At 44.2% G+C, this 26858-nt stretch overlaps 1 protein-coding gene across 2 annotated transcripts in view; it reads left to right on the top strand.

The window, feature by feature from the left end:
* Positions 1-26858, top strand: part of LOC122564567 (alpha-taxilin-like) — a 127732-nt gene that overhangs the window by 34410 nt on the left and 66464 nt on the right. For both annotated transcript variants that reach the window (XM_087976645.1, XM_087976643.1), the window contains exon 2: positions 19-668. In XM_087976645.1, coding sequence (XP_087832771.1) covers positions 35-668 — 634 coding nt within the window. In that variant the 5' untranslated portion in view covers positions 19-34. The remainder of the gene's footprint in view (positions 1-18; positions 669-26858) is intronic.

The raw sequence follows: 26858 nt of genomic DNA on the forward strand, positions 1-26858 counted from the left end.
CCTTTTGTTTCTGTATAGGTTTTTAACGTAAGCCATGAAGAATCAAGATTCTGAAAGCGGGTTCAGTCCACCTGCTGATGGTCATGAGGGTATAATGGTTGGTGGCTTATCAGCTGAAGGGACAGATATTGTTGGCAGAGAGGATACTCTGGATGTTGCTCAGTCTACTGGACCTGAAACCAATTATGAAATTTGCAAAAAATCAGATGATCAGAATGGGCTTGATCCAAACCATGATAATGCAAGCACCAGTGATGACATACTGAATGGAACAAATGCAGGAGATAGCAGTGAGTCATTAGTTGTTCAAAATCCTTCTGCTGTAAATGGCTTGCATAATCTCCCAACTGAACCTTCAACTGCTGATGTTTCAGATGAGCTTAGTAGACAGCTTGAAGACATACTGAACACATATTGCTGCAATCTGGCTGAACAGGGTTCTACTGTACAACCTGAGGAGTCACCTGAAATGGAAGAAGCAGAAAAATGTGTTAATAGAGAGCCTCTGAGAAATGGTGTGCGGGAGATTGTATGTGGGGGGATAAGTGAAGACATTGAAAAAGCTGTGAAGGCAGAGGCTCGTGTGGAAGATGTGAAAGAAAATGGAGATATTCCTAACAACAAGGATCAGAAAAAAGCTCCAGAAAAGAAGAAAGCCAAAGCATTAGGTAAGTCAGTCGAGGATAACAGCAACATGTTCAGTTAGATTTCGTGACTTTTCTCTTTTCACTTTTCTGTAATTAGTTTAATACATTTTGTAGTATTTGTAGTAATCCAATCAATATTGTATTTCAAATAATCCTGAAATGTAGAATAACAAATAAGAGAATAAAATTAGGTGGCCCCATTGAAGACCCTTAGGACCAATAGACCTTACCACCTCTAGCAAATCAGGACAGGACTTGTACACTTAATGGTAAGGTCCTGGAGAGTGTTACCAAACAAAGAGACCATTGGTGCACATTGAGGTCCTTGAAAATGGGGCAGTGAAGATATGCTTTCCTTTACAGGACATTGGTTAGGCCACTTTTAGAATAATGTGTGTTATTCTGGCCTCCCTGCATTGGAAAGATGTTGTGAAACTTGAAAGGGTTCAGAAAAGATTTACAAGGATGTTGCCAGGATTGGAGGATTTGAGCTTAAAGGATGAGGCTGAAAAGGCTGGGGTTATTCTTCCTGGAATGTTGGAGTTTGAGAGGGGACTTATAGAGGTTTATAAAATCATGAAAAGAATGGACACTGTAAATAGCCAAGAGCTTTTTCCCAGGGTAAGGGAGTTCAAAACTAGAGAGTATAGGTTTAAGATGTGTATATACTGTGGAAACTCACTAGCTATGACTTTTGCCATCTGTGGTCTTTCATTTGAGTCATGGGATGTGGGTGCTGTTGGCTAGACCAGCATTCTATTCTCCATCCCTAGTTACCTCTTCAGAAGGTAGCGGGGAGTTGCCGCCTTGAACCACTGCAACCCATTTGGTGTAGGTAGTCTGCCAAAGCCATTGGAGGGGCAGTTCAGATATTTGACTCGGCAACACTGAAGAAAAGATGATATATTTCCAAGCGTGAACAGACAATTCAGTGCAGGACAATTCAGCGCAAGGACAAATACCATTGTCTGAGGCTGCAAGTGGAATCCACATGTATGGCTCCAGAGGATTCAGTTCTGAAAGTCAGTCAGCCAGCCCCCCCCCCCCCCCCGCCCCCTGCTGTGGTGACCTCTCTCATTCTGTAAGAGGACAGGCATGCAATTGATACTGCAGTGAGTCCTTTTAGCAGTGGAATGTTTAATCCTTGAGTCCCCAGTATGTCAGGAAAAAGAAGTAAAAGTGGGACTGACCCCAATGTGGCTTTCTGACTTCCTCACCACTGCATTGGAAACGCACTGCTTCAGTATCTGTGCAATTATGAATGGTGCTAAATGTCTTGAAATCATCTGAATGTCCTAGTTCCTGACCTTGAATTGGTGGGAAGGTCATTAATGAAGCAGCTGAAGATGCCTGGGCTGAGAATATTACTCTGAGGAACTCCTGCAGTGATGTCCTGGAGCTCCAATGTCTGACCTCCAAAAACCACTTCCTTTGTGCTCAGAGTCTAACTAGCAGGAGAATTTAGCCCCTGATTCTGATTGATTCTCTTTTTGCTGAGGATTCTTGATGCCACACTTATTCAAATGTAACCTCTATCAATGTAGTCACTCTGGAATTCAGCTCTTTTGTCCATATTTGAATTAAGGCTGTATTGAGGTTAGGAGCTGAGTGATCTTGGTGGAGCTTAAACTGCGCATCAGTAAGTAGTGTATTGCCAAGCAAGTGCTGCTTGATCGTGCTGTTGATGACATGTCCTGTCACTTTTTATTGATAATCAAGAGTGGACTTATGAGGTGGTGATTGGTGATGCCGGATAATCTTGCTGCTTGTACATACCTGGCCAATTTTCCATATTGTTTCAGTGTCTTGAGCCGTTCCACTCAACGCTTCTTCTGGCTGAAGATTTTTGCAAAACTTCACCCTTATCTCTTGTACTGATATGCAGGGCTCCCGCATTGAGGATGGCAATATTTGTGGAATTTCTTCCTCCAGTGAGTTAATTGTCCACTGATATTCAGGACTAGAATGTTTAGATCAGAATTGGTGTTTGTGAGATTGCTAAACCGTGTCATTCACTTGCTACTTCTCTAGCTACACTGGCTTCACACCTCATATTTAAATATACTTGCTACCACTCGAGTAAGAACGTGAGAAATAGGAGCATGAGTGGAAGATCTTAAGTCTGTCTACTATTCTAAGATCATGGCTGTTGCAGACCTCAACAATTTCTTTCCAGCTCATCCTATACCTCAACTCGTCTATTTCAAAACTTTGTCTGCATCCTCTTTAAATATTTTGTGATTTAGCTTCCACACACTCTTTGGTTTAGAGAATTTCAAAATTTCACAACCCTCTGGGAGGAAAAAACCTTTGCACCTCCTTTTTAAGTGAATGTCTCTTTACTCTGTAACTGTGTCCCCGACATTGAGGTTCATCCACTAGTAGAAACCTATTCTCAACATAGCATGACAGCAGAGATGAGGCCTTTCAGCCCATCGAGTACATACTGATCTATCTACACTAATCGCACTCTCCAACACTTGGCCCATAGTCTTGAATAGTACTTTTCAAAAGCTGCTGAAGTTTCCTTTCTCCTACCTTTCCAGGCAGTGCATTCCAGATTCCCACCACCTTCTAAAAGATTTTTCCTCAAATCTCCTTGAAGCCTCCTGTCCTTCAGCCTAAAATTATGCCCCCTTGTTATTTACTCTTTCACTAATGTGGACAGCTGCTTCCTATCCACTCTGTCCATACCCTTCGTAATTCTATACACCTCCATCAGATCCCCCCCTCAGCCCTCTCTGTTCTAAAGAAAACAACCTGAGCCTGCCTTCAGCTAAGTTACTCTATCCCAGACGACATCCTGATGAATCTCTGAATCCCTCCAGCACATCCTTCCTTTGGTGAGGTGATGAGAGCTGCTTTATGGTTGTGGACGGAAATAGAGAAAGGGCTATTTTTTAAAAGGTGAGGATAGTGTAAGGGATTACTGCACACTTTACAAGTATGTTACTTATTTTTGTTCAAGTGGGGGAAGGTTAGTTGCAAATGAGCTGGCAACAGGTGGTGCATGTGAAGTAAGATTCAGCCAGCAGCAAGTAGCTGATTTGGTTTATGGAGTTGTGACCAATTGTCAATGACGAGGCCTTCTGCCTGCCAACAACTATGTGATTGGCTCTCAGCTGGCTGAGCAGCTTTTGTGTGTAAACAATATAGCCAAAGCATTCAGACCTCCTGAAGCAGAGTTGATGTCCTTTGCAGTCTTTCCTTGTGACATAGAGTTGGTTAACTCATTTGGAGTTATACATCGCATCATCCTCCAATGTTTCCATCACCTACAAACAGACCCCACCACCAGAGAGATGTTTCCCTCCCCACCCCTATCCGCTTTCCATAAAGACACTTCTTTCTGTGACTACCTCATCAGGTCCGTAACCCCCTGCCCCACCCCCCCCCTCTCAAAAACCCACTCTCCCCTCCTAGTACCTTTCCCTGCCACTGCAGGAACTGCAGTACCAGTGCCCACACCTTCCCTCACCTCCATCCAAGGCCCCAAAGGAGCCTTTCACATCCATCAAAGGTTCACCTGCACTTGCACACGTCATTTGCTGTATCCGTTGCTCCCGATGCGGTCTCTTCTTCATTGGGGAAAACCGGACGCCTACTGGCAGAGCACTTCAGAAAACATCTCCGGGACTCTCACACATCAACCCCACTGACACGTGGCCAAACACTTCAACTCCCCCTCCCACTCTGCTGAGGACATTCAGGTCCTGGGCCGCCTCCATTGCCACTCCCTTACCACCCGACGTCTGGAGAAAGAGTATGCCTCATCTTCTGCCTCGGGACCCTCCAACCCCAGGGCATCAATGTAGATTTCACCAGTTTCCTCATTTTCCCCATCCCACACCTTACCCCAGTTCCAACCTTCCAGCTCAGCACTGTACCCATGACCTGTTCCGTTTGTCCATCTTCATTACCACCTATCCGCTCCACCCTCCCCTCTGATCTATCACCTCCATCCCCACCTCCATCCACCTATTGCGCTCTCAACTACCCTTTTCCCCCCCCACCCCCCTCCCCCCAATTTATCTCTCCACCCCCGAGGCTCCCAGACTCATTCCTTTTGAAGGGCTTTTGCCCAAAACGTCGATTTTCCTGCATCTCTGACGCTGCCTGACCTGCTGTGCTTTTCCAGCACCACACTCTTGACTCTAATTCATTTGGACAGATATCTGTTTTGTTAGGCAGTGATGCCAATAGCATGTGCTGAATTTTCATGCTGGCTCAGGTTGCCATAAAGGCATCTGCTTCTCAACCTTTGCACTCACCTAAACTATGGTGACCCTCAGGGTAAACTGCCACAGTTGTCTGTTTAATTGGAGAACAACCCTATGGTATGCTTAGGTTATGACAACATCATTTGTTTACCTTTGTGCCATAGATTTCCACATTTTCCTATTATTTGGTTAAACCCTGCCTTCCTGCACTAGTGTGGTGCCATCTCATCTATACAACCCCTATTTGCCCCAGTACTGGAATGAATATGTGGATTATCAGATCAGCTAATGTGATAACTCAGGAAGCACAACTTGAAAGGAACGTTGTTTATTGTTGAACATCAAAGTAGGGCCACTACAGATGGCAGACCCATCCCTTTATATTTTTTATTTATTTTTAATGTCCAGAAGTGTTATGCAATGGACTGGCTTTCCCACCACCAAATCACTGCAAAATTATCTTAAACCATTAACAGCCACCAGTAAGTCTCTCTTTTAGCCAGTTAGAAACTTAGATGCAAAACCCAGTATAGACAAGGCACCTGGATCTGCTTTATGGTTTATGGATACTTTCTAATCAGCCTGTTCAGTGATGTTATTGCACACCTCCGAAGCTGGTGGGAGTTGATCCTGGGCTTCCTGATTCAAAGGCATGGAAACTGCCACCATGCCACAAGAGTCCCTACTGGGTCTGCTTTATAGATATTTTCTAATCAACCTGTTCAGAGATCTTGTGACACACTCTTGGAGCAAGTGGAACTTGAACTTGAGCCTCCTGGTTGAAAGGTAGGGTTACTACCACTGTGCTACACAAATGCAATCAAATGGCTTTCCCACCACCAAATCAGGGACTTTTTTGTTTTAACTACTAATTGCCACCAGTAAATCACCCATGTAGCCAGTTAGAAATTTACATGCAAAACCTATTACGGGCAATATAGATCATCAAAGTGTGGGGGTGGTATAGTGGGCAGGGTCTAAATCAAAGTGAAGTAGGGGGAGGAAATATCCCCTGAGGTGCCACCTTTCTGTAAAGGCATCAGGAGCATTGGGCACTGCATGCTCCCTCTCCAGTGACACCAAGACACGAGCATAACTTGTGCTGGGTCTGCTTTATTTTGTTTTCCTTTTTTTTCTTCTATCTGGAAATGTTATCTCACAAAACCAAGCAGCTTTCTCACTATTGATTCCCCATGACTTGGTTTATTGTGTTTAACTATAAACTCCCACCTTTGGACCCCCTACAGCCAATTAGACATCTACATGCAAAGCCCATTATGGGCAATGTAAACTATCAAGTGAGAGGGACAGGGTAGGGAGAGCAGGAAGAGTCTAAATCAAAATGGGGTTGGGTGGAGATAATAAAGCTCTGTATGCCCTACGGTACCCATCTCTTTCTAAAGACATTGAGAGTATTAGTGGACACTGTAGGCTCCCTCTCCAGTGACTCCCAGACACAAACGTAACCTCAGGTATAGCCTTGGTATATTACTGGGCAGGCTATTGCTTGTTACCCAGGGAACCCATACTCGGTGAGCTTCAAAGGGAAATTAATTAGTAATGCCCAAGAACCTTGTCAGGGCTATTACAGTTGTGATCTAACTTTGTGGCAGAACAGACTCAATGGGCCAATCGTTGAGAGTGTGGTGCTGGAAAAGCACAGCAGGTCAGGCAGCATCTAAAGAGCAGGAGAATTGATTTTTTGGGCATAAGCCATGATGAAGGCTTTGTCCAACTGAGTAGTACTTTTGGACATTAATCCAGTCGAAGATACCACATAAGATGCAAATTGCTTTGCTAGTGTGGACAAGAATGAGCAACAAAAATGTACAAGGAAGAGAACAGAGGTGCCATACAATCACTGGAGGTGACCCTTGACTATGACCTCCAGCATCTGCAGTCCTGCCTTTCTCCTCACTGGGACGAATGGCCTGGTTCTCCTTCCATGTCTTATGGTATTCATCGCTCTAATTTTATGTACCTAATTACAATTTGCATGGATTGCAGGTAGATTGTAATCTTCGCGGTTCTGCATCCTAATTTAGTTCCTAGCATATGTAAGTTATTGTCCTATCCTTAATTCATTATTGAATTATATTATTCGGTTATTTATGCTGCCTTTTATATATTTTATGGACTTTACCGCCAACATATGTACTGTTAAAATCATAGAGAAGACCTCAACCACTTAGAGACTAGCCAAACAGCTTGTTCCTTTACCTGTAGTAGAACTAGAACCATTCCAATCACCTCCAGTAATTATATGACACTTCTTCTCTGTTCTCTTCCTTATACTTTTTTTTGCTCATTCTTGTCCTGGTACATTAGCAAAGCAATTTGTATTTTACGTGGTATCTTCAACTGGATTAATGTCCGAAAGTGCTACTCAGTTGGACAAAGGTGGATGCTGAGGCCAAACAAGGTAAGTATTGGAACGGATAACAAAACCTTTTGGTAAAGATAGTGGACTTTGTCAGAGAGGTTTAAGGAGAAAATTCTTATTTTTTGGATGAAATCGTTTCAAGACACTGGTGTTAACAGAATTAGAAGAGGCCAGAGTCAACAGAATGCAGTATCGTCTGAAGACTGTAGGTTTAGAGAATTAGAGTTGCTAGGTGACAGAATTGGATGGGGAAAGACTGAAGGCATTTGAACATAAGGCAGTGAAGTTTCAACTTGAGGCATTTAGTAGATATAAAACTGATGTTGTTCAGTATAAGTGGGCCAGGAAAATATTAGCAGAGTTTTAGTTGAGTTAAAAGTTTATGGAGAGGATTGCTATAGTCAGACCTGGTGGTGACAAAATGTTTCTATTTTTTATTTCATTTTCTATTTTTGTTTGATTTTTACCAATGTAACTTTTTTCCTGGAACTTTAACTTGATTGTATCTATTTATTTTAGCCTCCTCTCCAAACGTAAGGCTAAGAATTAGTTTGCTTAAGGCCATAAATGTAGATGATAACGAGGGAATGAAGTGCTGATCCTTGCACAGTTTCACTGATTATCTTCTCCTTGTGATTACACTGTTGCCGACACGCATATCTCACTCCAGTTACGTGTCTGCCTTTGCAACAGTCGTCAGTTTAGTGATTGCATGGAGGGAGGGTGAAGAGTAACAAAACTTTGTTTTGAGGAGGTCAGCTTGCCAAGGTTATACTCTATCCAAAACATTACACTTTGTAAAAGTTTGTTTTTTTGTTACTTTACTTTTATAAATGATACATGCATGTAGTGCATCAGGTGTGTATGGTAGCTGCAAAGAACTCTTCTCCCCCTGCCCCCCAATCTTCACCTACTTGATGCAATGGTGAGTTTCCAAAGAGATGTATTCTGCCTCAATGCCTGTTTTTTGTATGGTTAATTGTGACAATATCACACCTGATCCAGAAGGAACTCTGAAACTAATGGATTCACCATGTGAGATGTGCTTTCTGATTCAACAGTGACGTATGTTTGTATTTATGTTGCTTCCAGGATTTATTACAATGCTCATACTGTTAAGAACATGGAAAATAGGAACAGCAACAGCAGTAGGCTAATTGGCCCCTCAAACCTGCTTGCCTGTTCAATAGGATTGTGGGAAATCTAACACTTCTCACGAGCACTTTGTTCATAAGCCTTAGATTCTTGTTGAGTAGGGAAATTATCTCTCTCAGCCATAAATATACACAAGGACTCTTTCCCCCCCCCCCCCCCCCCCCCCCCCAGCTCTCTGTTCCAAGGAATTCTAAATATTCTCAACCCTCTGAGAAAGGACAGTGCTTCTCTTCTCATTGGTGCCCCTTTGTTCTGTGTCTTTTTTTACAAGCCCGAGACTCTCTCACGAAGGGAACACCCTTCAGCGTTTACAATGTAAGAGCCCCTTAAGAATCCAAGAATTCTTCTAAATTCCCATGAGTAGAGTCCCAACCTGTGTTTTTAAGGCAATCGTTCCATAATGGGGATTGTCTGAGTGAACTTTTCTTTTAATTCATCCACAGGATGAAGGTGCCGCTGGCTAGACCAGCATTTATTACCCATCCCTAATTGCCCAGACGTCAGTTCAGAGTCAGACAGTGTTGTGGGGCTGGCAGTACATGTCGGTAAGACCAGATAAGATGGCAATTTGCGAAAGGACTTTAGTGAATGGGTTTTCTGATCATCGACAATGAATTCATGGTCATGATTAGATAATGCCATCACCTCCCTTTTTCTTAAGTACCTCCAAAGAATTAATATCTTTCCTTAAATAAGCACACCAAAACTGCTCTCAGTACTCCAGATGTGGTCCCACCATCACCTTGTACAATTGCATTAAGATTGCCCTACTCTTATGCTCGACCCGCCTTGAAATAAGGACCAACATTCCTTTAGTCTTTTTGACTATGGGCTTTCTTTGTTTTATGTACAATGTACTCCCAAATCTCTTTGTGTTACAACTTTGTGCAGATTTTCTCCATTTAAATAACACTCTTCTTTAGTTCACCCATCCAAATTAAACAACTTCACATTTTCTCAAACATTCCTTTTGCCAACTTACTTAACCTATCAATAGCTCTCTGTAAAATCTTTGTTTCCCTTTCGTAACTTGGCCTTTCCATTATTTTTGTATTGTCTGCAAATTTGCCGACAGTACATTCACTTCCTTTCTCCAAGTCATTAATGCATATTGTAAACAGTTATAATCCCATACTGATCCCTGTGGACTCCAGTGGTTACAAATTACAAGCCTGGGAAAAATCCCCTTAGCCCCACTTTGTTTCCTGCCCTTGATCCAATTCTTGATCCATGCCAATACACTGCCTCCAACACAGTGGACAGCTATCTTGTGACTATGCATTTTGTGAAGTGCCTTGTCCTATGCCTCGTGGACGTGAAAATGCAACACATCCAGTCACTCTTTCATCCCATTTCCCCCCTCAGTCAAAGCAAAATGCTCAGAGACACAATTTAGCTTTACCTTCTTCATCTTTATTCCGGGCCCTGGAGGGAGAGAGAACGATCACCCACATGCGCAGGTTCATGAATTCATGGTCTTCTCTGGATCAGCAGTTTCTCAATGAGCTATGTGGTTATTTTACAGGGAGGAACATCCAGATAAGGCAACATAAATATTAATTGGGTGACCGTTACAATCAACAAGTGTCAATAGTAAAGAATAAGCCATCGGCAGTTACACAATGAATAACTGGCTTCACATAATGAATACTTTTCTCCTTGTTAAACTGACCTCATACTGAATGCTTGCAATATTGTTAAATGGCTTGACAAAATGAATGCTTTTCCATCTTGTTTAAACCATTACCCTTGCCTGCAGCACTCCATTGTTAACTAAGTTCTGATCTGAGTCATGCTAAACTGAACCTCATGTTTCACAAAACTCAGAACTTAATTCTTTCCCTGCCTCCTTATACCCTATATTCATTCTCAACTCCAGTCCCTTGAAAAATAAATTAGTCAGACACTTTCATTTTCATGAAGCCCTGCTGACTCTGCTTCATTAGATTATGATTTTCCAAGTGTTCTGTTACTACTTCCTTAACAATTAGTCCTAGAGATGTATAGCTTGGAAACAGACCCTTTGGTCCAACCTGTCCTTGCTGACTAGACATCCTAAATTAATCTAGTCGCATTTTCCCGCACTTGGCCCTTATCCCTCTAAACCCTTACTATTTATGTACCCATCCAGATGTCTTTTAAATGTTGTAATTGTACCAGCCTCCACTACTTCCTCTGGTAACTCATTCCCTACAAGCACCACCCTATGTGTGAAAAGATTGCTGCTTAGGTGGTTTTTAAATCCTTCCCCTCTCACGCTAAACCAATGCCTTCCAATTCTGGACTTACCCACCCTGAGGAAATGACCTTGTCTATTTACCCTATCCATGCCCCTCATGATTTTATAAACCATGGCCAGCCCTCAGCCTATTCAGCCTCTCTTTATAGCTCAAACCCTCCAACGCTGACAACATCCTTGTAAATCGTTTCTGAATCCCCCTCACAATATCCTTCCGAAAGCAGGGAGTTGAGAATTGCACACAATATTCCAAAAGTGACCTAACCAATGTCCTGCACAGCTGCAACATGACTGCTCAACTCCTATACTCAGTGCTCTCACCAGTAAAGGTAAGCATACTAAATGCCATCTTCGCTATCCTATTGACCTGCAACTCCACTTTCAAGGAACTGTGGACCTGCACTTCAAGGTCTCTTTATTCAGCAACACTTCCCCAGGACCTTACCATCACGTGTATAAGTACTGCTCTGATTTGCCTTTCCAAAATGCGGCGCCTCACATTTATCTAAATCAATCTGCCACTCCTGAGCCCATTGGCCCATCTGATCAAGATCCTGCTGTAATCTGAGGTAACCTTCTTTGCTGTCCACAACACATCCACTTTTGGTGTCATCTGCAAACGTACTAACATACTTCCAATGTTCACATCCAAATCATTTATATAAATGGCGAAAAGCATTGGACACGGCACCGATCCTTGTGGCACACCACTGGTCACAGGACTCCAGACTGAAAAGCAACCTTCCACCACCACTCTGTCTCCTACCTTTCAGCCAGTTCTGTATCCAAATGGCTAGTTCTCCCTATATTCCATGTGATCTAACTTTGTTAACCAGTTTCCCATGAGGAACCTTGTCAAACACTTTAATGAAGTCCATATAGATCATCGAGGTAAAAACAATGACTGCAGGTGCTGGAAACCAGATTCTGGATTAGTGATGTTGGAAGAGCACAGCAGTTCAGGCAGCATCCAAGGAGCTTCGAAATCGACATTTCGGGCAAAAGCCCTTCATCAGGAATAAAGGCAGTGAGCATGGAGAGAAAAGCTGGTGGGGGTGGGGAGAAAGTAGCATAGAGTACAATGGGTGAGTGGGGGAGGGGATGAAGGTGATAAGTCAGGGAGGAGAGGGTGGAGTGGATAGGTGGAAAAGGAGGTAGGCAGGTAGGACAAGTCCGGACAAGTCATGGGGACAGTGCTGAGCTGGAAGTTTAGAACTAGGGTGAGGTGGGGGAAGGGGAAATGAGGAAACTGTTGAAGTCCACATTGATGCCCTGGGGTTGAAGTGTTCCGAGGCGGAAGATGAGGCGTTCTTCCTCCATATAGATCATGTCTGTCACTCTGCCCTCGTCAGTCCTCTTTGTTACTTCAAAGTTATTGGATCAAGTTATTGAGACATGATTTCCCACGCACAAAGCCATGTTGATTATTCCTAATCAGTCCTTGCCTATTCAAATGCATATAAATCCTGTCTCTCAGGATTCTTCCAACAACTTGGCCACCATGGATGTCAGGCTTATCGGTCTTTAGTTCCCTGACTAATCCTTACTATCATTCTTAAATAATGGCACCACGTTAGCCGACCTCCAGTATTCCGGCACCTCACCTGTGACTATCAGTGATCCAAATTCTCAGCAAGAGGCCCAGCAATCCCTTCTCGAGCTTGCCACAGAGTTCTAGGGTACATCTGATCATGTCCTGAGGATTTATCCATCTTTGTGTATTTTAAGATATCTAACACCACCACCTCTATAATATGGACATTTTTCAAGATGTTACTGTCTATTTCTCCACATTCTGTATCTTCCATGTTCTTTTCCACAATAAAAACTGATGCAAAATACCAGTGTAGTGTCTTTCTCGTTGTTGTGGTTCTGTTCGCCAAGTCGGGAATTTGTGTTGCAGATGTTTTGTCCCCTGTCTAGGTGACATCCTCAGTGCTTGGGAGCCTCCTGTGAAGCGCTTCTGTGATCTTTCCTCCAGCATTTGTAGTGGTTTGAATCTGCTGCTTCCGGTTGTCAGTTCCAGCTGTCCGTTGCAGTGGTCGGTATATTGGGTCCAGGTTGATGTGCTTATTGAATCTGTGGATGAGTGCCATACCTCTAGGAATTCCCTGGCTGTTCTCTGTTTAGCTTGTACTATAATAGTAGTGTTGTCCCAGTCGAATTCATGTTGCTTGTCATCCCTGGCATCATGACAAGCAACATGAATTCGACTGGGACAACACTACTATTATAGGACAAGCCGAACAGAGAACAACCAGGGAATTCCTAGAGGCATGGCACTCATCCACAGATTCAATCAATAAGCACATCGACCTGGACCCAATATACCGACCACTGCAGCGGACAGCCGGAACTGACAACCGGAACGGGCAGATTCAAACCACTACAAATGGTGGAGGAAAGATCACAGAAGCGCTCACAGGAGGCTCCCAAGCCCTGAGGATGTCACCTAGACAGGGGACGAAACGTCTGCAACACAAATTCCCGGCTCAGCGAACAGAACCACAACAACGAGCACCCGAGCTACAAATCTTCTCTCAAACTAGTGTCTTCCTCATCTGCAGTTCCACACACAGGCCCTCTTGCTGATCTTCGAGGGTTCCTATTCTCTCTATAGTTATTTTATTTAGATGTGTTTATAGAATGTCTCTGGATTCTCTTATTTACCAAAGCTATCTTATGACCCTTTTTTTTTGGCCACCTGATTTCCCTCCAGTATACTCCTAATGCCTTTATAATCTTCTAAGGATACACTTGATCTCTGCTGTCTATACCTGACATAGAGTCATAGAGATGTACAGCACGGAAATAGACCCTGCGGTCTAGTTCGTCCATGCAAACCAGGTATCCCAACCCAATCCAGTCCCACCTGCCAGCACCTGGCCCATATCCCTCCAAACCCTTCCTATTCATATACCCATCCAAATGCCTCTTAAATGTTGCAATTGTACTAGCCTCCACCAATTCCTCTGGTAGCTCATTCCATTCATGTACCACCCTCTGCGTGAAAAGGTTGCCCCTCCGGTGTCTCATATCTTTCCTGTCTCACCCTAAACCTATGCCCTCTAGTTCTGGGCTCCCCGACTCCAGGGAGAAGACTTTGCCGATTTTACCCAATCCATGCCCCTCATAATTTTGTAAACCTCTATAAGGTCACCCCTCAGTCTCCGACGCTCCTTGTAAGTTTTTTCTGAACCCTTTCACGTTTCACAACATCTTTCCAATAGGAAGGAGACTACAATTGCACGCAATATTCCAACAGTGGCCTAACCAATGTCCTGTACAGCCGCAATATGACCTCCCAACTCCTGTACTCAATACTCTGACCAATAAAGGAAAGCATACCAAACGCCGCCTTCACTATCCTATCTACTTGCGACTCCACTTTCAAGGAACTATGAACCTAGAACATAGAACAGTTCATGTGATTTTGTAAACTAGCAATACTTTCATGAACATGGGCTTCTTCTTCCTATTAAGAGTTAATCATGCCACATATATGCCCTCAGAAGCTGTTTTTTAAATAGAACATAGAACAATACAGCACAGAACAGGCCCTTCGGCCCACGATGTTGTGCCGAACATTTGTCCTAGCTTAAGCACCTATCCATGTACCTATCCAATTGCCGTTTAAAGGTCACCAATGATGCTGACTCTGCCACTTCCACAGGCAGTGCATTCCATGTCCCCACCACTCTGAGTAAAGAACCTGCCCCTGACATCCCCCCATACCTTCCACCCTTCACCTTAAATTTATGTCTCTTTGTAACACTCTGTTGTACCCAGGGAAATGTCTCTGACTGTCTACTCTATCTATTCCCCTGATCATCTTATAAACCTCTATCAAGTCACCCCTCATCCTTCTCCGTTCCAATGAGAAAAGGCCTAGCACTCAACCTATCCTCGTACGACCTATTCTCCATTCCAGGCAACATCCTGGTAAATCTCCTCTGCAGGAGAAAGTGAGGTCTGCAGATGCTGGAGATCAGAGCGTCAGATTCCTCCCTCCCCTTCCTCGACCTTTCTATTTCTATCTCAGGCGACCGAATCAACACGGACATCTACTACAAACCAACCGACTCCCACAGCTACCTGGACTACACCTCCTCCCATCCTGCCCCCTGTAAAAACGCCATCCCATTCTCCCAATTCCTTCGACTCCGCCGCATCTGCTCCCAGGAGGACCAGTTCCAAAAACGCACAACCTAGATGGCCTCCTTCTTCAAGGACCGCAATTTCCCCCCCACCGTGGTCAACGATGCCCTCCACCGCATCTCTTCCACTTCCCGCTCCTCCGCCCTTGAGCCCCGCCCCTCCAACCGCCACCAGGACAGAACCCCACTGGTCCTCACCTACCACCCCACCAATCTCCATGTTCAGCGCATCATCCGCCGTCATTTCCGCCACCTCCAAACGGACCCCACCACCAAGGATATATTTCCCTCCCCTCCCCTATCAGCATTCCGTAAAGACCACTCCCTCCGTGACTCCCTCGTCAGGTCCACAACCCCACCAACCCAACCTCCACTCCCGGCACCTTCCCCTGCAACCGCAGGAGGTGCAAGACTTGCGCCCACACCTCCCCTCTCACCTCCCTCCAAGGCCCCAAAGGAAACTTCCATATCCGCCACAGATTCACCTGCACCTCCACACACATCATCTATTGCATCCTCTGCACCCGATGTGGCCTCCTCTATATTGGGGAGACAGGCCGGCTACTTGCGGAGCGTTTCAGAGAACACCTCTAGGACACCCAGACCAACCAACCCAACCACCGTGTGGCTCAACATTTCAACTCCCCCTCCCACTCCACCAAGGATATGCAGGTCTTTGGACTCCTCCATCGCCAGACAACAAAACGACGGTTGGAGGAAGAGTGCCTCATCTTCCACCTAGGAACCCTCCAACCACAAGGGATGAACTCGGATTTCACCAGTTTCCTCATTTCCCCTCTCCCCACCTTGTCTCAGTCTAATCCATCGAATTCAGCACCGCTTTCCTAACCTGCAATCTTCTTCCCGACCTCTCCGCCCCCACCCCAGTCTGACCTATCACTCTCACCTTGACCTCTTTCCACCTATCACATTTCCGACGCCCCTCCCCCAAGTCCCTCCTCCCTACCTTTTATCTTAGCCTGCTGGACAAACTTTCCTCATTCCTGAAGAAGGGCTTATGCCCGAAACGTCGATTCTCCTGTTCCCTGGATGCTGCCTGACCTGCTGCGCTTTTCCAGCAACACATTTTCAGCTCTGCTCTCCTCTGCACCCTCTCCAAAGCTTCCACATCTTTCTTAAAGTGAGGCGATCAGAACTGCACACAGTACTCCAAATGTGGCCTTACCAAGGTCCTGTACAGCTGCAACATCACCTCACGACTCTTGAATTCAATCCCTCTGCTAATGAACACTAATACACCATAGGCCTTCTTACAAGCTCTATCCACCTGAGTGGCAACTTTCAAAGAGCTATGAACATAGACCCCAAGATCCCTCTGCTCCTCCACCTTACTAAGAACCCTACCGTTAACCCTGCATTCTGCATTCTTATTTGTTCTTCCAAATTGGACAACCTCACACTTGACAGGGTTGAACTCCATCTGCCACTCCTCAGCCCAGCTCTGCATCATATCGAAGTCCCTTTGCAGCCAATAGCCCTCCTCACTATCCACAACTCCACCTATCTTCGTATCATCTGCAAATTTACTGACCCACCCTTCAACTCCCTCATCTAAGTCATTAATAAAAATTACAAACAGCAGAGGACCCAGAACTGATCCCTGCGGAACTCCACTTGTAACTGGGCTGCAGGCTGAATATTTACCATCTACCACCACTCTCTGGCTTCGACCGGTTAGCCAGTTCTCTATCCAACTGGCCAAATTTCCCACTATCCCATGCCTCCTGACTTTCCGCATAAGCCTACCATGAGGAACCTTATCAAATGCCTTACTAAAATGCATGTACACTACATCCACTGCTCTACCCTCATCCACATGCTTGGTCACCTCCTCAAAGAATTCAATAAGACTTGTAAGGCAAGACCTACCCCTCTCAAATCTGTGCTGGCTGTCCCTCATCAAGCAGTGTCTTTCCAGATACTCATAAATCCTATCCCTCAGTACCCTTTCCATTACTTTGCCTACCACCGAAGTAAGACTAACTGGCCTGTAATTCCCGGGGTTATCCCTAATCCCTTTTTTGAACAGGGGCACAACATTCACTACTCTCCAGTCCCCTAGTACCACCCCCGTTGACAGTGAAGACGAAAAGATCATTGCCAACGGCTCTGCAATTTCCTCTCTTGCTTCCCACATAATCCTAGGATATACCCCGACAGGCCCGGGGGACTTGTCTATCCTCAAGTTTTTCAAAATCCCCAACACATCTTCCTTCCTAACAAGTATCTCCTCTAGCTTACCAGTCCGTTTCACACTCTCTTCTTCAACAATACGGTCCCTCTCATTTGTAAATACTGAAGAAAAGTACTCATTCATGACCTCTCCTATCTCTTCCAACTCAATACACAGTCTCCCACTACTGTCCTTGATCGGACTTAACCTCGTTCTCGTCATTCTCATGTTTCTCACATACGCATAAAAGGCCTTGGGGTTATCCTTGATCCTACTCGCCAAAGATTTTTCTCTCTCTCATAGCTCTCCTAATCTCTTTCTTCAGCTGCCTCCAGTCTATCCTGTATCCCTCCAACGCTCTGTCTGAACCTTGTTTCCTCAACCTTATGTAAGCCTCCTTCTTCCTCTTTACTAGATATTCAACCTCCCTCGTCAACCAAGGTTCCCTCACACGACCATTTCTTTCCTGCCTGACAGGTACATACATATCAAGGACACGTCGTATCTGTTCCTTGAAAAAGTTCCACATTTCCACGACATCCTTCCCTGACAGCCTATGCTCCCAACTTATGCTCCTCAGATCCTGTCTGGCAGCATCGTATTTACCTTTCCCCCAGTTGTAAAACCTACCCTGTTGCACGCACCTATCTCTCTCCATAACCAAGGTGTAAGTCACAGAACAATGGTCGCCATCACCAAAGTACTCACCCACTAACAAGCCCATCACTTGTCCCGGCTCGTTACCAAGTACCAAATCCAATATGGCCTCCCCTCTGGTCGGACAATCTACATACTGAGTTAGAAAAGCTTCCTGGACACACTGCACAAACACCGCCCCATCCAATCTACTTGATCTAAAGAGTTTCCAATCAATATTTGGGAAGTTGAAATCGCCCATGACTACTATCCTGTGGCTTCTGCACCTTTCCAAAATCTGCTTCCCAATCTGTTTCTCCACATCTCTGCTGTTATTGGGGGGCCTATAGTAAACACCCAACAAGGTGACTGTTCCTTTCCTATTTCTGACTTCAGCCCATACTACTCCAAAGGCAGATTCCCCTCGAACTGCCTTTCTGCAGCCATTATTCCATTTCTAATTAGCAACTCCACATCCCTTCCTTTTTTACCACCCTCCCTAATCTTATTGAAACATCTGTAACCAGGAACCTCCAACAACCATTCCTGTCCCTCTGCTATCCGCGTTTCCGTGATGGCCATAACATTGTAGTCCCAAGTACCAATCCACGCCTTAAGTTCACCCACCTTATTTCTGATACTCCTCGCGTTGAAGTATACACACTTGAACCCTCTCTGTGTCGGCAAGTATTCCCTGTCAGTGTACCTTCTTCACAGCCTCCCTACATCCTTGGACATCCTGAAAAACAGCTAACCTACTTGCTGGACTACAAGTCCGGATCCCATCCCCCTGCCAAATTAGTTTAAACCCCCCAAAGAATGCTAGCAAACCTACCTCCCAGGATATTGGTGCCCTTCTGGTTCAGGTGCAACCCATCCTGCTTGTACAGGTCCCACCTTCCCCAGAATGCAATCCAATTGTCCAAATACCTGAAGCTCTCCCTCCTACACCATCCTTGCAGCCACGTGTTCAACTGCACTCTCTCCCTATTCCTTGCCTCAGTGTCACGTGGCACCGGCAACAACCCAGAGATGACGACTCTGTCCGTCCTAGCTTTTAGCTTCCAGCCTAACTCCCTGAGCTCCTGAATGACCTCCCCACCCCTCTTCCTACCTATGTCGTTGGTGCCAATGTCAACTCCAAGGTCTCTTTGTTCAGCAACACTCCCTAGGACCTTACCATTAAGTGTATTAGTCCTGCTAAGATTTGCTTTCCCAAAATGCAGCACCTCATATTTATCTGAATTAAACTCCATATGTCACTTCTCAGCCCATTGACCCATCTGGTCAAGATCCTGTTGTAATCTGAGGTAACCCTCTTCCCTGTCCATTACACCTCCAATTTTGGTGTCATCTGCAAACTTGCTAACTGTACCTCTTATGCTTGCATCCAAATCATTTATGTAAATGACAAAAAGTAGTGGACCCAGCACCAATCCTTGTGGCACTCCATTGGTCACAGGCCTCCAGTCTGACAAACAACCCTCCACCACCACCCTCTGTCTTCTACCTTTGAGCCAATTCTGTATCCAAATGGCTAGTTCTCCCAGTATTCCATGAGATCTAACCTTGCTAATCAGTCTCCCATGGGGAACCTTGTCGAAGGCCTTACTGAAGACAATAGAGATCATATCTACCGCTCTGCCCTCATCAATTCTCTTTGTTACTTCCTCAGTCGTGTGTGCATGGAATGCACTGCCAGCGATGGTGGTTGAGTCAGATACGTCAAGGACGTATAAGCAACTCTTGAATAGGCATATGTTTGGTAGTAAAATGAAGGATATGTAGGTTAGTTTAGTCTTAAAGTAGGATAAAAGTTCAACACAGCATCAAGGGCTGAAGGGCCTGTACTGTGCTATACTGTTCTGTGTTCTATGTTCTATCATCTGGCTCTCCATTGTTAATTTATTTAATTAGGTTTCAATTTTTAACTGTTTATGTATCTCTGCTTATGCAAGTTGTAACCAATAACTTAACAAGATTCAATTTAACACATTCCAGTTTAGCAGACCCCTTATTAATCAATCAAATCACAGCCCTCCTGTGACATCACCTTTCAGTTTTCTACTCAGTAACAGAATCACTCACCTTCTCAAGTTGCTGTCCACTTGGCTCCTCTCATGAAGTCCACGCGCTAAGTTTTTATACTACTTACCTTTCCAAGTTGCTGTCCGCTCGGCTCCTCTCCCAATGTCCTCAGCTACCCTCATGAGCTCCTAGCACTGGAGGTAATCCAGATATTACCACCCTCGAGGACTTCCTGTTTAAATTCCTTCCTGACTTCCTATATTCTTCCTTTAGAATCTCATCCTTTTTCCTTCCTATGTTGTTAGTTCCAGTATGTACAATGATCTCCTGCTGGTCCCACTCCCCTTTGAGAATATTCTGCGCGCACTCCGAGGTATCCTTGCTCCTGGCACCAGGGAGGCAACACACCATTCTGATTTCTTGCTGTTTTTTTTAGATTAGATTAGATTACATTACAGTGTGGAAACAGGCCCTTCGGCCCAACAAGTCCACACCGACCCGCCGAAGCGCAACCCACCCATACCCCTACATTTACCCCTTACCTAACACTACGGGCAATTTAGCATGGCCAATTCACCTGACCTGCACGTCTTTGGACTGTGGGAGGAAACCGGAGCACCCGGAGTAAACCCACGCAGACACGGGGAGAACGTGCAAACTCCACACAGTCAGTCGCCTGAGGCGGGAATTGAACCCGGGTCTCTGGCGCTGTGAGGCAGCAGTGCTAACCACTATGCCACCGTGCCGCCCACTTTTGGAAGCAGAAACATCTTAATTACAATACTTGTCCAACTATAGTTGTCAGGCTAATAAGCCTATAGACTTTTTGGCCTCCTTTTTTTGAGTATGGGTGTCACATTGACAGTTTTCCAATTCTATGGTACTTCTCCAGAATCCAATAATTTTTGGAAAATTACAGTCAATACATCACTGTCTCTATAACTAGCTCTTTTAGAATACTAAAGTGCAGGCCATCAAGGGGTCTCATCTGTCTTTATCCCTGTTAGTTTGACTCATACTGCTTCTCTAGTGCTGGTGATGGTACTTAATTCTTTTGTATTAATGGGATGTTGAAAGCACCTTCTACCATAAAGACTGATGCAAAATATCCGTTAACTCCTTTGCAATTTCTTTGTTCCCCAAAACCATTTCTACACATTCATTTTCCAAGGGGCGTACGTTCACTTTGAGCTCGCTGACTTTTTATATAATTGAAGAAGCTGTTATCAGTTGTCATATTCCTTGCTAGTTTGCCCTCTGTTTATTTTCTATCTTTATTACCTTTTTAGTCATCCTCTTCTTCCAACTTAATACTTTCCTTAACTTCATTGGTTAGCCATGTTTGGTTTATCTCTTTTATAATCTTTACTCCTTACTGTGATAAATCTTTGCTGAGAGTCCTGAATTAGCTACTTAAATTCTACCACTGCTTGCTTGCTGTCATTCTTGCTAATCTATCCGCTCAGTTCACTTTAACAAAGTCAATGCTAATTTCATTGCCTTAATTAAGTTAAACACAGTTGTTTCCAATGCAAGTTTCTCACTTTTGAACAGAATATTAAATTCTTTATCATGTTATAATCACTACTTCCTAGGTGATCTTTAGTCTGAAGTCATTTTTAAACTTGTCTCATTATCCCTTATCAGATCCAAGATAGTCAGCTCTCTGTTTGGCTCTGTGAAGTTTGCTCTAGGAAACTATCCTGAATGTATTGAGAGTTTGTTGTCATATCTACTTTTCCCAATTTTTTTAATCTTCATGTTGATTGAGTTAATGTCACCCATGATTATTGCTCTATTCTTTTTACATATTTCTGTTATTTGTTGATTTATAACCTTTCCTACAGTGTGGCTACTGTTTGGATGTCTGTAATCTTCTTACTAGTTTTATTGCTTTTTTTTAACCTCTGTCCAAATGAACATCATTTGAGCCTAGACCATCTCTCTCAACTGTGCTTTCATTCCTTATTAATAGTGCTACTCTACCATCTTTTTCCTTCCCTCTATCTTTCTGGAAGGTCAAATATCCCTGCATGTTAAGTTCCCAGTTTTGGTCTCCGAGTAACCATATTTCCATAATAGCTGTAAGGCGCTCACCAATTTGCAATCCTGCCTTCTCCTTGATCTAATGTTTCAAGCAATTAAACCCCCAACCTCTGCCACTGCCCCACAACTATTTAATCCCAAGCTCTATCTGTTAGCATGAACATTGTACTAATTGACAGACTTTGAAAAGATTTAGGAATTCAAAATTAGGCATCCTTGAGCTGCGATGGGCCATCAACTGCAGCAGAACTGTTTTTAACTATAATCTACATTCTCATGGACTAGCTTATCCCCCAATCTACCATTACCATCAAGCCAAGAGATCAATCCTTATTCAACAAAAAGTTCACAACAGCATGCCAAGAACTGCTCCAGGCCTTTTTTTTTCCAAAAAAAAGGATCAACCATGTGAAGCTCCAACATAGAATTACTTTGCATGCAAAGCAACCTGAAATAGTGCCAACTGGAATATCCATCTCGATGCCCTCCTGTGGTCCCCAACATCACAGATACCAGTCTTCAGCCATGACTTGTGACATCAAGAAATAGTTGATTGCACTGGATACTTCAGGCTATGGTCGCTGACCACATCTGGCAATAGTACAAAAGACATTCTCAAGAAATAGCTCTATCAATAGCCAAGCTGTTCCAATAAAGTTACAACATTGGTATCCACTGAGCAATGTGGAAAATTGCAGTCCATTTCAAAAAAAACAACCTACACAGGCCAATTACTGCCCCACTGTTGTCTCTTTATCATGAGCAAAGTAATGGAATGGACCCTTGACAGTACTATTAACGAACATTTAATTAGTAATAACCTGCTGATTGGATTCAAATTTAGTTCTACCAGGGCCACTTGATTCTGACCTCATTGCACCCTTAGTTCAAACAGACAAAAGAGTGAACTCAGCGTTTGACTGAATATGGAATCAGGAAGCCTTCTCAAAACTGAAGTAGGGAAATGGGCAGTGGGGGAGCCTCTGTACTCTGTATGGTGCCATATCGAGCACAAAGACATATAATTGTGGTTGCTGCAATTCCAGGACATATCTGGGGATGTTCAATGACAACTGCAATTGTGCAGTGATATTCGCAAATCTCATACTGAAAAAGTTTGTGTCCATTTGCAGCAAGACTTGGATGATACTAAACTTGAGTTGAGAAAAAACATGTATACTACTTAAATGCTAGGCAATGGCCATCGCAAACAAAAGAATTCAACCATTGCCCTGAACATTCGCTGACATTGGTGATACCCCCATGTAGAACAAAGCACAGTACAGGTGCTTTAGTCCATGATGTTGTGCCGAGCTTTTATCTTAATCTAAGATCAACCTAACTTACACTCCCCTCAATGTACAGCCATCCATGTGCTTGTTCAGCAGTCGCTTAAACGTCCCTACTGTCTCTGACTCTACTCGCACCACTTGCAGTGCATTCTACACGCCTATCACTCTCTGCGTAAAGAACCTACCTCTGACATTTTCCCCTTATATCATCTTCCAATCACCTTTAAAACTATGACTCCTCATGAAAGCCATTTCTGCCTTGGGGAAAAACTCTGGCTATCTACTCTATCTATGCCTCTCATTACCTTGTACACCTCTATCAAGTCACCTCTCTTCCTACTCCTCTCCACTGTGAAAAGGTTGAGCTCACTCGTCCTCTCTTCTTAAGACCAGCTCTCCAATCCAGGCATCATCCTGGTAAATCTGCTCTGTACCCTCCTGAAAGCATCTGCATCCTTCCTATCATGCTATATGACTTTATGAAAGAACTGGATACATTATTCCAAGTGTGGTCTAACCAGGGTTTATAGAGCTGCAGCAAAACTTTGCGGCTCTTAAACTCAATCCCCCTGTTAATGAATGCCAACACACCATACGCTTTCTTAACAACCCTATCAACTTGGGTGGAAACTTTGAGGAATCTATATACATGGACTCCAAGATCCCGCTGTTCCTCCACACTGCCAAGGATCCTGTAATTACCCCTGTATTCAGCATTCAGATTTGACCTTCCAAAATTAATCACTTTGCATTTGCCCAGGTTGAACTCCATCTGCCACTTCTCATCACAACTCTGCATTTTGTCAATGTCGTGTTGTAGCTTGCGACAGTCCTCCACACTGTCTGTAACACCACTGACCTTTGTGTCATCAGCAAACTTACTAACCCACGCTTCCACTACTTCATCCAAGAAATTTATAAAAACTACAAAGAGCAGAGGTCCTAGAACAGATTCCTGCGAGACACCACTGGTTACCGACCTCCAAGCGCAATACTTTCCATCCAGTACCACTCATTGTCTTCTTTTGGCCAGCCAATTCCATATCCATTTTCTCTGTATCCCATACCTCCTAACTTTGTGAATGAGCCCACCGTGGTAACCTTGTCAAATACCTTGCTGAAATCCATATACACCACATCCACTGCTCGACTTTCATCAACATGTCTCGTCATGTCCTCAAAGAACTCAATAAGGCTTGTGAGGCATGACTTGCCCCTCACAAAACCATGCTGACTATCTTTAATCAAACTGTTTTTCCGAACAGCCATAAATCCTATCTCTCAGAATCATTTCTAGTACCTCGCTTACCACAGACATAAGACTGACTGGTCTGTAATTCCCAGGGATTTCTCTATCTTGAACAAAGGAACAACGTTCACCTCCCTCCAATCAGCCGATACTACTCCCGTGGAGAGTGAGGATGCAAAGATCATTGCCAGAGGCGCGGCAATCTCAATCCTTGCTTTCCGTAGTAACTTTGGATATATCTGGTCCAGGAGAAAGTGAGGGCTGCAGATGCTGGAGATCAGAGTCGACGGTGTGGTGCTGGAAAAGCACAGCAGGTCAGACAGCATCCGAGGAGCGTAAGCCCTTCATCTGACACCTGTGCTTTTCCAGTGCTACACTCTTGACCCATATCTCTGACCCAGCACTGGGGACGTATCTATCTTGTTGCCTCCCAGAATTTCCAGCACATCCACTTCCTTAATATCAATCTTTTTGAAGCCTATTAACCTGGTCCCTGGTGTTCTCACTATAAGCAAGACCCCTCTCTTTAGTGAATACTGAAGCAAAAAAATCATTTCGGGCTCCCCCACCTCTTTAGACTCTGGGCACAAGTTTCCTCCACTATCCCTGATTGGCCCTACCCCCTCTCTGATCATTCTCTTATTCCTCATGTACATGTAGAACACCTTTCGGTCTTCCCTAATCCTTCCTGCCAATGCTCTTTCGTGCGCCCTTGTGGCTCTCTTCAGTCCATTTTTGAGTTCTTTCCTAGCTACCCTGTAATCCTGTAAAGCTGTGCCAGATACTTGCTTCCTCAACCTTAAGTTAGCTTCCTTCTTCCTTTTGATGAGAAGCTCCTCTGCTCTTGTCATCCAAGGCTCCTTCACCTTACCATTCCTTGCCTGTCTCAGTGGGACAAGGTTAGCCAACGCTCTCAACAAATGCTCCTTAAACAGCCTCCACATTTGTTTTGCCTTTCCCTAAGAAAATTGTCCCAATTTATACTCCTTGGCTCCTGTGTAATAGCAGTATAATTTTCCCTCCCCCAAGTAAATACATTCCTGTTCTGTCTGCTCCTATTCCCCTCTATATCTGACACCTGGCCTGGTTCGTTGCCTAGCACAAATCCAACATGGACTCCCCCTTAGTCGGCCTATCTACGTATTGAGTCAGGAATCCCTCCTAGACACTTGACAAAATAAGTTCTATCTGGACCATCTGCGCTAAAGAGGTTTCAATCAATATTGGGGATGGTTATGTCACCCATAACAACAACTCTGTTACATCTGCACTGTTCCAAGATCTGCTGTCCAGTCTGTTCTTCCATATCTTTGTTGCTATTGGGGATCTATAGAAAACACACAATAAAGTGACTATTCCTTTTCTGTTTCTGACTTCCACCCATACTGACTCTGTAGACAAACACTCCTCAACAACCTTCTTTTCTGCAGCTGCGATGCACTCTCTAATTAACAATGGTACTCCCCCTCCTCTTTTACCCCCCTTGTACTTTTTAAAAGATCTAAACGTGTCTCCGTTATGGCCAAAACATTGTAATTCCAAGTACTGATTGATGCTCTAAGCTCATCACTCTTATTCCTGGCACTCCTTGCGTTGAGACAAAAAAACTGCAGATGCTGGAATCCAAAGTAGATAGGCAGGAGGCTGGAAGAACACAGTAAGCCAGGTAGCATCAGGGGTTACACATGAAAAGTCAACTTCTCCACCTCCTGATGTTGGCTGGCTTGCTGTGTTCTTCCAGCCTCTTGCCTGTCTACTCCCTGCTTGAAACAGACACACTTTATCCGATCCCTTTGCGTATTAACTGTGTATCCTTCCTGACAGACACACTGCATTCCATTTCTGCCCATTCAACAACTACCCTTTCCACGGATCTATATCTCTTGTTCATTTCCTCTTGCCAAACTAGTTTAAACCCTCCCAACATCTTCAAGATTACTCTTAACTGGGAATTGAAGTGAGCTAACCATGTAAATCCTGTGGTCTTAGAAGCTGAGTCCTATGGTAGGTACATCACTTTTTGTCTTCTGAAATCCTGTCCTCCAGCTACAAGACACAAATCAGAAGAGTGATGGAATCATCCCCATTGACTGATGGAGTGTTTCTCCAGTGAAACTCCAGATGCTTGAAGCCATCCAGGAAATCATAGAATCACTACACCGTGGAAGCAGGCCCTTTGGCCCAACAAATCCACACCGACCCTCCAAAGAGTAACCCACCTAGACTAATTCCCCTTATTACCCCTGATTAATGCACCTAACCTACACATCCCTGAACACTATCAGTAATTTAGCATGGCCAATTCATCTAACCTGCACATCTTTGGATTGTGGGAGGAAGCCCACACAGGCACAGGGAGAATGTGCAAACTCCACACAGTTACCCAAGGAAGGAATCGAACCCCGGTCCCTGGCGCTGTGAGGCAGCAGTGCTATTCACTGAACTACTGTACTGCCCGTTTTTTTAAAAAAAAAGTTGCCCCATTGGTTGGGACCCCATTTAGCACCTCAAACCTTAACTTTATCATTAACTAATGGGCATTGGCAGCAGTGTGTACCATCCATAGTATATTGTACACACATTCATGTATGCATACTGTAAGGAATTTAATA

This window comes from Chiloscyllium plagiosum, unplaced genomic scaffold (assembly GCF_037043375.1).
Source record: "Chiloscyllium plagiosum isolate Xiang-an unplaced genomic scaffold, Cpla_swu_hap1 HiC_scaffold_30, whole genome shotgun sequence".
NCBI lineage: Eukaryota > Metazoa > Chordata > Chondrichthyes > Orectolobiformes > Hemiscylliidae > Chiloscyllium > Chiloscyllium plagiosum.